This window comes from Solea senegalensis, linkage group LG1, assembly GCF_019176455.1.
Source record: "Solea senegalensis isolate Sse05_10M linkage group LG1, IFAPA_SoseM_1, whole genome shotgun sequence".
NCBI classification, from domain to species: Eukaryota; Metazoa; Chordata; class Actinopteri; order Pleuronectiformes; family Soleidae; genus Solea; species Solea senegalensis.
The window spans coordinates 31,576,831-31,593,004 of record NC_058021.1 but is presented as its reverse complement, the minus strand read 5'-3'; the positions used below and the strand labels follow the sequence as shown (position 1 = coordinate 31,593,004).

General features: G+C 43.7%; 1 protein-coding gene across 1 annotated transcript in view; it reads right to left on the bottom strand.

Moving 5' to 3' along the window:
- The window catches only part of prex2 (phosphatidylinositol-3,4,5-trisphosphate-dependent Rac exchange factor 2), a 90,483-nt gene that overhangs the window by 70,463 nt on the left and 3,846 nt on the right, over positions 1–16,174 (bottom strand). Inside the window, exons 2-4 of the mRNA XM_044029828.1 lie at positions 2,327–2,398; positions 1,292–1,414; positions 77–181 (exon numbers count right to left, since the gene is read on the bottom strand). Coding sequence (XP_043885763.1) covers positions 77–181; positions 1,292–1,414; positions 2,327–2,398 — 300 coding nt within the window. The remainder of the gene's footprint in view (positions 1–76; positions 182–1,291; positions 1,415–2,326; positions 2,399–16,174) is intronic.

The following is a 16,174-nucleotide window of genomic DNA, read 5'->3' as shown; positions in this document are numbered from 1 at the left end:
TAAATGTTACACCTCGTACATGATGTGCACATTTACGGTATGTGCACATCCCCCCCACCCCCCCCACCCCTCTCACCAGTAAACATGTCCGGACGCTCCTTATTTTGTTGAGCTCCAGCAGCAGCCGCTGGGCCTTCTCGTGGTTCCCGCAGTATTCGTCATAAATCTGGAAGCGGCTTTTCTGCGGGAAGGCCGGAGACGAACAAGGTTAAAAAGGAAAAGGGAAGGGATGCACGGGGAGAAAGTCAAACAGGGCATTACATAAGAAATATAGCAGTTGTAGTCAGGATGCATTCTTCTCCATAATTAAACAGATAATGTGCTCTATATATATTGTATGGTGGGGGTGCTACATTATTTCCTGTCATCACAAATCACTAACTACAAAGTCACTACAGGGCGGCGAACGTCGCGCACGGACGTCAGAAGATAACGCCAGTGACGTGGACTGACCTAACTCGCGTAACAACAACCAGGAGTGCGTACAAAAAAAAAACCACACAACATTGTGACAAAAAAGAAATGCATGACTACTCCCCCCCCCGAGTCACGCATTCTAAGACGTCCTGTTTCGAGTCAGAGTGGACAACTGTCCGCGTTTTGTGTTTTTGTGACGCGAGGCTGGATCGAGTCACTCTTTCCTTTTTAGTTTTAGGTCGCCGGCAACGAAACCACAACAGAGAACGAGACTTGAAAAGCAAAAAGCTGCGGGATTAGTCTAATCTCCCTGGATTCACATGATCACTCGTGACGAGACGACAAATGATGAGTCATGGGTTTTCAGTTATGCTTCTGACTTATGTCTCATTTTCGCAAAGGGGTCATCTCAGCGCTCACATCTGCACCGCTAAATCATCTCGCGTTCACCTGCGTCGGCAGTAGCCTGAGAAGTCGCCCTAAAGCTCGACATGACGATGGTTCAGATTTATTAGGCCCCTGAAACCCATTACATGCCAGCCTGACTTCAGGCTCCGCATCAAAGAAATGTGATCTATAGTGCGCGCGCGGGGGGTGGGTGGGGGGAGTCCCATCATGCGTATCTCACATGTGCACTGTCTCATCATGGATAATCCAAAGAGATGAATTGATAACATGTGGTGCATCTTATCATTTCTAGGAGAAGTCATAGTCACTGCCTCTCGGAGCTCCGACAGAAGAGGAAGAGATTCTTTAGATCACAGCTCCAGTAAACAGAGGGTTATTAATGACAGAGCAGGCTAATGTTGGACAAGACGTGGAAGAAATGACACCGGCTTTGCAAGAATGAGAGCATTAATTAACCGTTGCTTACAAAGTGCAAGAAGCAGCGTCCGATTTCATGGTGAGCGTGAGGGTCAGGCTGCAACAGCTCCTCCACCATGGACAGGAAGTCTTTGTGAACGGCCAAGATCTCCTCGATGTTGGAGAACAAAACCTGGAAGAGACGAAAGATATCAAGACCATATTTTGTATATCTGTCAACGTGTCATTGGCTCCAGCTCCAGCTCTTTATTGTGGTCGGCGGGCAGTGGGCGAGAGAAACGTCTGAGGCCGCAGAATTAAGAACGAGGTCTCTTCGTGGCCTGAGGTGTCTTTGATATTCACATTTGAGACATTAGAGAGTGTTTTAAAAGGGGTTTAACATCTGCTGGATGGCAACGCTGCCTTCATGTGGTGTTGACTTCTGCCCCCCCTTCCCCTTTATGCCACTTCAGTGGTGGGTATTAAAGGACAAAACAATACGCTGACACTGCATGGAGGAAGAAGCTAGTAAAACAAAACCAGAAGTGTTTTATGAGCGCCTAACTAATCTTCAGTGATACAAAGAACAGAAAACTGGATCTGTGCATTTCCACTCTGTTGACGTGTCGCTGCCCACTGAACCCTCGTTGTCTAAAAGCCATCTCTATACAGCATGTTCCCAAACAAGACACGGCGCGAGTGGACGTATCCCAAAACACGGGATGACGCTCAGTAAATATCCACCGAGCGCGTGTTTATCTTCAAGTGTAAGCAAACGCACTCCTGCTGCGACAGAGCGCGAGAGGGAGAGAGAGAGAGAGAGAGAGAGAGCGAGCATCCTTTATTATCCTGCAGCCAGAACCATTTCTAAATAGATTATAGTTACAGCTGCTTCCTGGCCCTCGCCCACGACTTCTTTTTCCCCCCGTTCAGAATTCAACTATTTTCGGTTGAAACACCATCCCAAATATGGGACGCAGTTTCCGGGCCTTTTCATGGATGGGGTTACCATATGAAAACAAGGTTTTTTTATGCACAGAATGGGAGTAAAGGTCAATTGCATTTCATTTAAATGCAGTGCCACACCTCACAGATTGACCCTCACCTTAACCGTTTCCTCTGTGATGTTCTTGTCGAGTTTCGTGGCCGCGTACTGGTTGAGGCGATGTAGAAACACCTGAAGGAGAGGAGGCAGGAAAGGAAAGCAACTGTTAACACTTTCTTTAAAGTGGCCCCAGGATTGAATTACGTCTTGGCGACTGATGAGTTGTACCTTTTGAAAAGACCAAAAAAAAAAAAGAGAGAGCACTTGCTTTGAGGCTTTTGGCATGCAGCTGCCGCCAGAGTAAATTGGTTAACCATCACAATGGTCACCTGATACACATGTGAAACACAATCTCTGCAGTGAAGAGTAAAAACACGGCATAATTGCAGTGCACGGGATTTCAAAGACAATGTTAAGTGGCTGGAGATGAGATGGAGAGGCCAACCGTGTTCAAATTGAGACGGACGGGAAGTGCTCTCACTTTCAACACTGGTTCCCGCCGGGTGCGGCTTCACAGAGCACGTCCCCAACAACAACAACGTTTAATACTGCAGGACACTTTCTGAGAATGTCAAATTAAGATTATGTGCCTTGAATGTGTTCTTAACTCGTGGCTTAAGAGGGGAATAAGCGATTTTCTCTGAGGTCTGCCTCAGGGGGGAGAGCTTTTAAAGAAGGCATCCATCAACAGGTAACCAGACAGGAATCTTTATGTTTATGCGCGCAGTGTTTGAAAAACAATCTGGGCAGACGGGAATCCATCTTCGGGTTTAAAGTTCCAGGGGGAAACAAAATTGGCAGCATCAAAGTTTTGATTGATGTCTGGGAAGTTATGATGAAATCCAAAGCAAGGCTGGAGAATCAAAACCTTCATAAAATATAAATTACACGAGATAATTCAACCCTATATCTCAGTGTTGTGGTGTCGCCAAAGTTGATGACAACAAAGTCCCTGCTTTTCAAAGAGATGTTCCATTTGACTAAGAGCAAAATAAATAGCACAAATGGCACAACAACATCGCCCGAAAACACAACTTGTGTCGTGTCTGTTTCTGCCTCGATAAAAACGTCTTTTATTTTCCTCGTCGTACATATTATTTGTTGAAAGGCTGAGATGGATTCACAGAGGAGCACAATTGGATTTCATTAGCCTGCTGAAACACTGGGGCACAAACCACGACACTGAGGCCGGATTAACTAAATAAAAAAAAAAGGAGAGCGAAGCAGACAGTGTTCGTTTGACTCCTTCTGTGTTTATCACGGTGCAAATTTAGAAGACAGACCACGCTGCGCTGCAGTGAAAATTCAATTTCTGAACTTAATTGGCCTGTCGCTGATCACACAAATCCTTTTTACAAAATCAGTGTGACATGGCAACATAATAGGCAGAGAGTCGCCGCTGCTGCACACCACACAGACAAAAGCAGCTTCGTAAACGCGCAGCCCTACGTGACTGAGCTGCACGGCGGCGTCACGCTCAGCGCAGTAAGAGGTTACATCTGTCTTTGCAGTTGACCCCAACCGTGGGCATCCCTTTACTGCCCCTCAGAGGGCCGTAATGCCATCTGTCGCCCGGTGCAGCCTGACCTGAGCGAACCCCACAATAAATACACCCACAAAGCAAATAAACAGCTTTATTCTAATGAGCAGACAAGCCAAGAATGACTCCTTCAACACCGCAAACTAAAAAAAAAAAAAAAAGTGTGTTTGTGACTTACACTGACCTTATTGAAACACTTTATTTGATTAACTGTGCGCAGATGGAAATGTAGTTGGGGCTAAATCACTTGTTTCCAGCTAATTACAGAGCCAATGTTCTGTTCGACGTCTTTAAAGGAACACGAGATGATGTGTGGAGGGAAAAAATTAGTGAACTCATCTTAAATCACCCTGTATTGACATCAAGTGACACATGAAAGGGAACGCTATAGGCCGCGAAACCATGGAGTTCCTGGTTGGCTTAAATAATCACCCTCTTTGTTGTAGGCCACCTTCGCCCTGATTACAATTCCGTGGCTGCCTTGCCTCGCAACTCCGCCACTCACAGGCATTAGCATCTGATTAGCAAGTCTAATACGAACAAACACGGAGCACGGACTTCCACGGACCCTCACACAAAAAGACCCCAGCACCGTTTACTGTATGGGACCTGCGGCTGAGAAAAAGCAGCGCAGAATTCAAGCGTCCCGTCGACACGGGCTCGTTGGGGATTCGATCACTTCAGTTATAATAATGAAAGAGTCTCTCCAACAGGAAACTGCACAGCATTAATTATACAGCACATCTTATCACAAATAAGCAGGGACTTCAAATTTGAACAGTGTGTGGAAAAATGACTCCGTTTTTCCTAGAACTACGGACGGTTCCGACTTGCTTGGTGGAAATGACATGTCCCTCGCAACGACAGAGAGCCAACACTGCCTTGTTGATGTTGAGAGACTAATCCTGGACCGGGTCCACGCACAGTGAATGGGACGTTCACTTACTGACTGACTGAGTGGATTCATGGACACAGTAACAGTATCCTGGGTGATGGTGAATACAAGCCCCCCCCCACACACACACACACACAGGCTTTAACACCGACTACAACAGTGACAGACTACACAGCAAGTGTATAACTGACTTTTAAACATTAATGCATTGCACACGTACACTTTTTTTTAAAAAGATTATATGCGTGTGTAATCAAACTGGACCCGACTTCAGAGTCTCTGCATTGTCTGATGGTTGTGGACTCTTCTTCCCGTTGCAGTGTTTTTTTTTGTTTTGTTTTTTTACGTGTAAATAAACTGAAATGACAGCAGAACTATTTCTGTTTTAACTTTGTTGTTTTATTGTGTCATCATTGGCGTTTGGATTGGAATAATGTGACTGAAAGTTGATCTCATATTTTAGGAGGCTTTTACTCATCAACACGTGTATTTAATGCTCAAGCAAGAAATAGTAGGACAAACCATTATTAAAGGCTCTGCTATTGTTCAAGTGTAAGGGTAGGGTCACACTAAATACTTGACAGCTGTTTTGCTTTTGTTTAACCCTCTTATGAGCATCATGATATTCAGGCCGCCTGGATTTATTTAGATTTTATGGCTGTAGAATTGTAAAAAAAAATGTTCAATGAGTAATAATATTCACTATTTCGATATCTGGCAGTGATTTAACTCTCTGGTTTCCATCTATCCATCCATCTTCTACCGCTTTATCCTCCACATGAGGGTCATCCACGGTATTTTCTGGACGTTTTCCAATAAATTGAGAAATACTTAGACTGTATTGTCATTACAGCATTGCTAAAACAAACACATCTAATGGTGGCCTAAGAAAAGCAATTCCACGTTCCTGCCGTTCCTAACAGCAAACTGAATCCCTGAGTGACACTGTTTGCTGTTTCTGGACACTGAAGCTACAAGGAAACGGACACAAATGTATACGTTGAAGGAAGGATAAAAAAAGTGATGTTAAGTTACTGCATTAACAAACGTTTGGTAAAAGCTGGGATTTCCTACAGTTTACATTCTGCCGTTAGATCAAGGGAAGTTTTGACTCATCTCCACAATGGCATCCATTCTTCTCCGTACACCTACACACACACACACACACACACAACGCTGATTAAAAGCATGCGAGTTGCCGCTTGTCACTGGATTTCTGGAGACATTAAGCAGAGGCTGCTAATTCCTATTCTACATTGAACTTAAAAGTGAAAAAAGAAAAACTCTATTATCACCGGCATTGTCACTCCAAACGCTGGGGGGAGGCTACAAAATTAAAACCTCCATCAAACTCATTTTTTTATTATTCCACAGAGCAGACGGGTGTGATGAATAGATCGGTACAATCGCCACATCATCGTGACCCCTATCTGCCATTAATCAACACAAGCCCACGAGCTGTGGGCTACGGGAAAGTGGCTTTGGAAATCTTAGCCCGTCAGGCCCGATGCAGTCATGTTGGGATCAAAAAAAGATGTGATAGCCCAATGTTTACTTCCAAACAAACACTGTAACCAAGAAACTGGCAACAAACAACAGAACCTGCAGGGCCAAAAATCATACACCACTCCATCACCGGCTTATAGGACAGAGCAGCAATGGTCTCAGTCTCAAAAGAAATGTGATGTTTTTTAAATCATGAGTAAAGATATTAAAAATTGTCACCTTTGTCTCATAATCGTAACATGAGAGGCCCAGGGGCAAACAGACCGGCTGCAGGGCTGTTTCCATGCCAACTCAGCATGCTCTGTTCTAACCCAGGTCAGGAGGAAACTCTGTGAATGGATATTATGCCGGGTTGCCCCCCCCTTGATCTTTTCGCCAGATTGGAAAGATACAATCAGAGGAAGGCTCCAGCCCCTCCCTCTGCATATGTTTACCTCTGTGTCAATGAAACACATGAATCACACCAGAGACGTTTGGCAAAAACAGGGACGACTCGCTTCCTCCAACAGCTCCGTGATGTAACGAGGACGGGGGGGTGGTTGGACAATGACGGACATTCTTCTGCTTCATAATAAAGGGGAGTGTGTGTACAGTATATTTGACAGCAGTGAATGTGAAGCAAATTGGACGAGTGGATGAGGGGAAGTCGTCCATCAAGCCGCAAAGCCACGTTCCCTGCAGAACGGGGCTCTGACGTGAATACAAATCCACCCACAGAGAGAGGAAAGGAGCTCCAAGAAGACGACGTTAAAAAGAGCCAAAGAGTGCAGAAAATTGCCCTGACTGATAAAAGACAAGGGATAGAAAAGTGTATCTAGCTGCTTAAATGACAGGTACAGAGCTGTCCTCACACATCTGTTGCAGCATCCAGCGAGGAGCGGACGGGAACACCGAGTCCACTTAATGTCGGTCCTATGAGATCAAGCAACTGTAGAACACCCTGCTCTTCGTGAAATGACAGGTGGTTAAAAACAATTTTATGCTTTATTCTGTTACCAAACTATGAGTGCTTTTGGCTGTAATGTGGGATCTATTGCTCACAATAGAAAAATGACTCCAGCATGAGGGCATTGGCACTCGTCCCCAGTATAAACTCTGCAAGAAAGAACAGACCTTTCTGTGACTCTGGCTCTTTTGTCCACCAATGACTCCCTGGGTCCATTTTGTTGTCATGATTAGTGATAAAATACCTGAACACACTATGTTTCCCCACTTTAAATGAAACAACAACACATGTACAGGGATACTATTTTTGATCTACAGTCTGTGAAAGAATCCCTTCGTGTTAACAGATGAAAAAAAAAAAAAAAAAAATAGGAAACAAAGGCCATTGAGCACCGGAGATGGAGACACAAACAGAAGCTTCCACATGACAAAGCCCAGTGGAGTGAATCACTAGACTGTGAAGCTATGCTCATTATTGTAACAGTCTTTTTGAGTGTGTGTGAGTGTGTGTGTGTGTGTGTGTTTCTTTCTCTGCCATATCTGTCCTCCGGGGGAGGAAGAGGGAAATGGTAAAAGCGCCCTGATAACAGTTAAAGGGGCAGCAGCAGGTAACAGGTGTAGCTCGCAGCTCGACGCCCTCAGGCAAGCGCTCGAAAAACACCTGAGTCTCTCTGGGTATTCTGAGTGTGTGTGTGTGTGTGTGTGTGAGTGAGCGTTTGTACTGGTGAGAAAAAAAGAGAAAAATAGAAAAGGGGGAAAGAGCAGATAGGAAATAGGAAGTGCAAACAGAAAGGAGGAGAGGAAGAGGAGAGACTTTTGTTTGGTCTTTGAAAAATTGTAACCCTGTAGAGAGGATGTGGTGTCGTTACTGTACTTCCTACAAGTAGAGGTAATAATGGGCCAATTGTTCTCAGCGTCTATGTTGCTTAGTAACTAAAAACAAATCTTTTTTAGTTTTTTTGATGACCTGTGCCGTGTATTTAATAGTTTATGCATATTTTTTTATTGAGAATACTGCATATAACTGCACTGCAGTGTAAAAATACAGTGAAGATTGGAGAAACAGACCACTAGTGTTGCTGAAGATAAGCATTTTTTTGTAATATTTGTGATCATAAAACATTTATATTTTATCAGATGGAAGAATAAAGAAAAACCTAAAGATCGGCATTGATTATCAACCATTGGCCACAGAAAAACCCATATCACTCGAACTCTAGTGACAATCTCCAACACAATGGCTCCCCCAAGTTATTATAGCAGTACCCAAGTAATTACAAAAGTCCAGTGGTCCAGGAGGGGGCACTATGAGCACAGCCTGGCCTTAGATCCATTTTAAACCCATCAGAGTGGGTGTGGACTCACCCGTTAGCTTATGGAATTAGACTTGTGCTCCCTCATTTGTTCATTGGGATGTGGCTTTTTGTTGGCGATTCTGACCATGGGCGGGGCCTTAGGAAGCTGCCTGCTGATTGGTTACTAAGTTCTGGAGCGACAGCTCAATGGACCAGAAGTAGTAACCGGCTTGGAGTCGCTGTCTGTCTTAAGTCTAGATTATAAACGTAAGATACTTACAATTATTTTGTTGGATGCAGATGGGGAAAACTTGGGGAACGAGTTCCAGATGGACAGCGACCCCAAGTACATGACTAATTCCGATCCATGGAGCTGCTGCTCTAAAACTCAGTAGCCAATCAGCAGGCAGCGTCCTAAGCTCCGCCCATGGTCAGAATTACAAAGAACAAGTGAGGGGGCGCAAACGCATAAGAGTCGGCGCTCAATTCATAAAGTGTTGTTTGCTTCGTGAAAATTCCGTATTAGCTCAGCGGTTTGCTGAGGAGGCAACAGAACTCACAGCAACAGTTGAACCTCATACAGAGTAATAATACATAATGTTGTTGTGCAGGCAGGGGAATGTCTGAACATCTGAGGGAATAGCACATCTTTTTCACACATTTTTTTTTCATTCTTGGAAACAGTAAGAGCCCTGCTATGCTGGAGTTCTCCTCAGCAAAACCTGAACCTGACCCAAGACGAACTGACCACAGACAAAGTCAGGCTCTGATGCAGAGAGCGCACACTGTGGGGAACATCCGAAAAGAGAGAAAAGGCTCTTTGTAGCCATTCTCTCTAACAAACCACTCCCCTCCCGTCTCCGACAGGTCCTGATGACACCTCCTCACATCATCCTCCTCGTGCTCTTATCTTAATGGACTCATAACTGGTCTTATTTTTACAAATGGACCCATTTCTCTCCACTGGGAATATGCAGAGGAAACAGACAATTTAAATTTACAGTGGGGGAATGTTAATTTGTCTATCTTGGGAGTGGTTATTAAGGCCTTATGTGCACAGTCTCTGGTTTTAATTAGCAGCGGAGAACATAGTGAGCATTCATTTCACAGGATCTTCTCGTGAAGTGAAGTCCCCCTGTTTGTTGGCATTTTTAAAGTTCAGCCTGAGCTCTAAAATACACACACAATACTATCTTTCCAGACAAGAGATAGTTCTTGGACGTTTATTGTTTTAGTACATTCCTGAAAAACACAGGAAAAGAAATATCAAGCTTCTAAAGGAAATATGCAAGAATTCACTATTTTCATTGAGGATAAAGAACTTCTCTTTCCTTTGATGTTATTCTTGTCCTTCCACTGACCCTGGCACACGAGGAGATTCAACAACAGCTGGAATGGAGCAGTCAATCTAACGAATATGTCTGTGTTCAACGTCTGTGTTCCTACCGAGCTGCACGCATGGTCCTCACTGGAGTGAAAGGAGTGTAAAATGATGCTTGTGCTCGTGCCCGCGTAAGTGAGTATCTCACAGATTGTGGGTCTGTTCAATTTCACCCATCGCGGCACGCTAACAGCAGACTTACTCAGCATATGAGGAAGGTCTTTTGGACTTAGAAATTGGATGTTGGACGGCGAGTTTGAGCGTCTTACGGGACGGACTTCAGCCAAGCAGACCTTCACCCACACACACAAACACAAACACCCTGAATTGACTCAGCAGAATCATCAGTCTGCCACACACATAGCACATTTGAAAACTTGGCAGTGGGGGGTCTGGTGGATGCATTTTCTCCCGCTGCCATCTTTTTTACAAGGAAAAAGCCTCTCACACACACACATGATGGATCTGGACATGGCGTGGAGTGTGGAGAATTGAACAACTACACTGCCAACTCTCACTCTCGAGATCACGAGCCCTCATACAAACATCCCCCACCCCTCCTGCCAGGGTTCTGCTCATCAGGCTTTCTTTTTACCCAGTGAATTGACAGAGCAGGGGACTAAAGAACAACAATTCCGACTTCTATTCACTATATATTTCTAAGAATATTATTAAGAATGTAGCAATCATTCTTGACCTTGACTGGAGGGGTTTGCGAGGTTGGACGTGTCCAAAATTACAATGCCGAGGGTAGTCAAACATGAAATGATAAACCGGGATACCGTTCTTTACAACAACAAGGTCAAATTTCCAGTCCAGAAACACATTATTTGGTCTGAATAATGTGACTGGAAAAAAAGTGACTAATATGTCCATAAATATGAACATTTATGGACTGTAACTTTAAAGTTGCTTCAATCGATAATTTTCTGTTAACGGCGGGCAAAAAAAAAAATCACTGTGTCGCCCAAGAGACAGTCAGAGATAATCGATCGTAATATAGAGGCCAGTTAGGATTTAAAGGTCGATTTAATTAATGTGTATGAATTAGAGAGAAACAGACAGAAAAGAAAGAGGCAGTCAGGATTAGTATGTTGGCCTGGAGACACAGAGACACTTGTCCGTCGCTAAGCTTTTTTCAAGAGCTTAATTAAATTATTTGGGGTGAAGTGGAATTTCCCATCGTGCCTGGCTGACCCGGCTCTGCGTGTTTATGCTTCAGGAGCCCAGAAATGCAGGACGGACAGAGACATGACTGACATGGAAAGTGTGAGTTCAAAAACCACAAAAGGAAACACAAAAAACCTGTCTAGACCTTTTGCAGTGGACACTTCATGATAGCAAGCCACACATGGCTGGTAATTTACATTCTTAAAGGCAATAAGGCTTATTGGGATGATTGTCAACATAGCCGTGTTGAATTTGTTAGAAATATATAAAAATGTGTTGTGGGCTGTTGTCAATCTTTACGGAAATGCGGAGGCAAGTATACTTTGAACAAGTTTGTGTGCGTGTATGTGTTACCGCTTTGGGACATTTTCTGGCATAAACACTGAGATTGCCAGGACCAATAATCCTCATGGAAACCAAAACCTGGGTTCTAATGACCGGGAATGAGGGAGACTCTCAAGGTTTGGGCTAAGAAAGGTATGGGAACTTTAGCTGTTAGTTTGTTCCCTGAAGTTCTCCGCCAGGTTCTCGTGGGGTTGATATGGAAAGTTTCTTAACGTTCCCCTGACGTTAGTTTTTGGTTGCAGATTAGGTCCCCAGAACGTTCCCAGAACATTACTTTGTCACAACCTTCATACAACCTTTACAGAACGTTCCCTGAAGGTTCCCAGAACGTTCCCCTAACATTACTCTTCCACAACTTTCATACAACACAGCCTTTAGATAATGTTCTCTAAAGGTTGTACGAAGGTTGTGACCAAAGTGTTTATTAACTGGTTACGCTTAATATTAGGGATAACACATTTTGTTTAGGCTGATCATATGAATGGAAGTCAATGCAGGGTCCTATAGACATAAAATAGCTGCTCAAACCTTGGTGTCTGTAGTGAAGCATACCGACTAAAACACTTGCACACTCTTGTAATGACGATCCCTTCACACTGCCTGTACATCCTGACAAGTGTCTATCGCGATTCACTTTTCTATTTCACGTAAGTATGCAAGTACCATGTGACCAGGCAGCTGGCAACAGCTAAATCAAAATCAACCTTCTCCTCTGCACCACCTATGCCTCCTGGGTCACTGCATCCTTATCGCATATGCAATGAAGTCTGTGTGTGTGTGTGTGTGTGTGTGTGTGTGTGTGTGTGTGTGTGTGTGTGTGTGTGTGTGTGGGGCAGGAAACATGCACACAATGTAAAGATGGCGAAGGTCACGAAGGAAGGAAGGAAATTCTGCTTGAAAATGGCCTCAGACACAAAGGCAAAAGAACCCCTCTCCAGTCTGCCCTAGAGCAGCTTTACACTGAAAGAGAGAAGGTCTACAGGTCTTTCACCAAACGGCCACCAGTGAAGCCACACTGACAAAACTAGACTGACTATAGGAAAACAAAATTGAAGACAAACAAGTCGACTCACACAGGTAAAGCTACCACTCCATGACTCTCTGAAACCAAAGGGAAACTTTTTAATACCTAAACTTCAGGATCATGACCATGTTTTTTCTGCTTGACATTTTAAAAATAAGCTCATTTGCTTTGAGGAGAGTTACATGAGTGGAAAACACCACAATCCAAATATCTTACCCTCTCTAAAAACTAAAGTGTAAATGCAGTGCTCAATAATAATAATAATAATAGTAATAATGATGATGATATCATTTATCTTTAGCCTGGTTATAGGAACACAAATGGCTTTAAGACAAGGTGCTAAACAGGTTTATGCACACAAATATCATACAACACTTCTACACAGTGTCAGAATTAGAGAGTTGCATCTGCAGGGAGACAGGAGTGCATTCTGTAACATGACAAATTTTACAAGAAGCAGAAATGACAGCTACATCCTTACAACAGGGTATGAAATGCAGGTCCCAGGAGGCAACAGTGTGGCATTGAAATGCAAGTGAGCCACTTCATCGATTCAGGGGCCTCACTCTCAACACACAGGAGAGAGAAAACACTGCTGGGATTCTTGTGGAGGAAAGACTGGCTGAATCCAGTTACCAAGAGTCAAAAAGACAAACATGTCAGCTCTCTCTCTCTCTGCTTCAACATGTAGATAAAATGAGGCCAAATCATGGCAAATCTGAATTTAATATCCTTTTTTTCCCCCTCCATGATGAGGACACATGCAGTTCTAACACAAATAATGGATGAAACCTAGGCTCACACCAGTCTCTCTGGGACAAAGTGGTTTGAAATGGTGTAGAGGAAATAACATTATCAACTCCAACTAAAGACATAAAAGAAGTAATTAAGTAACTAGAGCAGAAACTACAGTCTCTGCAAATCGAGTTCTCTTCCAAGATTCTGCAGCACAAGATTGTATCAGGAAATTGCACATGTTATCCCGCCCTTACACTTCTGACAAAAAAGTTATAAAAATGAATAAATAAATAATCAGGTCAGTGTTTCAGCATTGTGGTAGATTAATTCAGTAGCCTGGGGGAAAGAAATTGCTTCTCAGTGTGGCAGTACAGCAGCAGCAGAGAAGTTCCAGTCCTCACAGTCGGTCATGAGGTTTGGGTAAAGACCAAAATGATTGAGAACGAATGAGATTTGCAGATTCAAGCAGTAGATACGAGGGTTTTCCTTCAGTAGGATGCCTGAGATCCATCTTTGAGAACAGGCTAAAGAAGGCAAACATCCAAGCTTGGAGTAGAGATGTTGCTCCATCACATCAAACTGAGCCAGTTGAGATGTTATGGGCAACTCATTAGGTTGCCCTCTTAACAGCCTTTTTTAATATAGGGAGGTTTTTGGGTGTGCACAGCTGGGAGGTTTGACCAAAAACTCTGGATGAACTAGCGTCATATACAATGTGGCCCTGGAAACATCTTGGGAGGAGTTGGGGAAACAGCTGGGGAAAGCTGAAGAGGCAAATATCATCAATTGTGTGTTATTTACTCATCACATTGCTAGTTGTACCTAAAGTCCTGTATCTCATTTGTAATACCCTTGAATGCAGAGGTCTCAAACTCGTGGCCCTCCAATAAATTTCATGCAACCTTTCACTTAATCATCTTCTTCTTCTCCTTTCGGCTGCTCCCTTAAGGGGGCGCCACAGCAAATCAACCTCCTCCATCTAACCCTGTTCTCTGCATCCCCCTCTCTCACACCAACTTCATGTCCTCTTTCACTACATCCATAAACCTTCTCTTTGGTCTTCCTCTAGACCTCCTGCCTGGCAGTTCCAACCCCAGCATCCTTCTACCAATATACTCACTATCACTTAATATCAAGTTATATTGAGTTACTTCTACATGTTTTTGAATCAACACTCAGGAGATCACCAACCCAAGGATGATATTTACCATTGGCTGTGCACAATGAAAACTGAATTCAGTTGCATGTTTTGGGGCCAAAACACAAAGAGGGAGATGTAGCCACGCAAGCATATTGCAGTTTTGGTCTGAGCTGGTGAAGAAAGTGTGACATCGATAATTATCACACATATCCTTGAACTCGCTCAGCAGAATATGTGCAAAAGGGCTTTCACATATTAACAACTTCTGCTTTTCCCCCCTCTAAACCCATCCTTCTTGAAAAACTAGCTTTTAACTTTGAGTAAATATTCATTTGAAAGCAAATTAAGTGGTCATTATTGACCGTTTGCACATTTTTTTTGTGTGTTCAATGAGGAAGTCATTATCTCTGGCATCTTATGTTGTTGTTTCCATCAGAGCACAGGAGGGACCTGGACGTTGACTTGAAGTCGACAGATTAACAAACGGAACAGGAAAAGGTGAGGAACACGAGGGTGTGACCTTTAGGGTCATCAGCTGTGCCGTCCATGCAGAGGGTTGGAGCCCTCTTGCCATGCCCCCTCTGACCTGAGCTCGTTCGGGAGTCAGGATTTGCTGACTGGTCATATGTAACAAGGAAAACAGACAACAGACTTCTCGGGCCAGCAGTCTGGGCCAACATGACCATTCCAGCCAAGAACAAATGCAAATCCTGAGAGAGAGAGAAACAGAGAGATGTGGAAACACACACACACACAAACACACAAGGGGTTCATTTAAACACCTGGGTTTCTAGGAACTAGTTAATGCTCCTTCTCAGCAGCTGCTCTCTTCATTAGGCCTGATTCCCCACTTCCTGACTTCAGTCAGTTCTCTAACAAGAGGCAACAACCAACAACTCCACATGAAGCTTCAACGCTTAAGGACACAAACTTATGCACAACTCAAAACAATGAAACCGATGATGCACTTTATGGTGCATCAGTTTTCTCATGAGAACTATAAATGGATGACATTTCTTCATTTCAATTCATGCAAAAAGGATTTAAAAATGTTTTAAACATAACTCGGTGGATCTCTCAAAGTTCAACAGGTTTCTGTCGGGGTAGAGGAAGGCAGGAGCGGAGGGACCACTTAGTGGACTGCAAAGCTCTTTGGAATATATTACATTAACTAGATACTCAGATCTCCTTCCAGATCCAGTACATGAAAGGTTTCCTCCTTTGACCCCTTCTCGCATTCTCTCTCCTTAGCACTTATCATGCAAGCAATGGTTCTCATTGTTTCAGCATCAATGGTGAATAATGGCCAAGCAGTGACCAAGCGAAGTGTTCGATTTTAACAGAGAAACTCCAAAAAAAACCTGAGCTCATTAGAGTGGCTGTTTACATTATGCCTTGAGTTGTTCCACTCATTGAGGCATTTTTTTTTTTAAATGACTGTCATTTTATTGGCTCGTAGCTGTCCAAGATAAACAGTGCTGTCCACCGCCGCCCACTTTCTCCAGCTATAATTGTTCATTATGTGAGATCAGTCTTGAGATATTTCAGACAGCCTCCCTCGAGTCGACCTGTCACCGTGAGACTACTGTGGACAATTTAGTACGTACTGTGCCAAAGGTGCCGCGTCGATCCAGCAGAAAGTTTTAGATTTAGTTCTTCCCAGAAATGACACCTTCAAGATGCAATCTGCATATTTTCCCACAAGAGGTTTCGGCAAAGCCACACAATAGTCTCAGGCTGTCCTGGGACAAACTGCTGTAATTACCTGTGGTCACTGTTGTTTTCCACTACCTTAATAGTCAAGTATGTGTGAGGTGTATTGTGTTTTGGTCCCACGGATCAGCAGCAACAATCTTGGCCCTACAGTTCAACCTCGGCTACCGACCGGAGCCTCATTGTTCCCCTGCATTTCCTAACCTCGGAGGAAT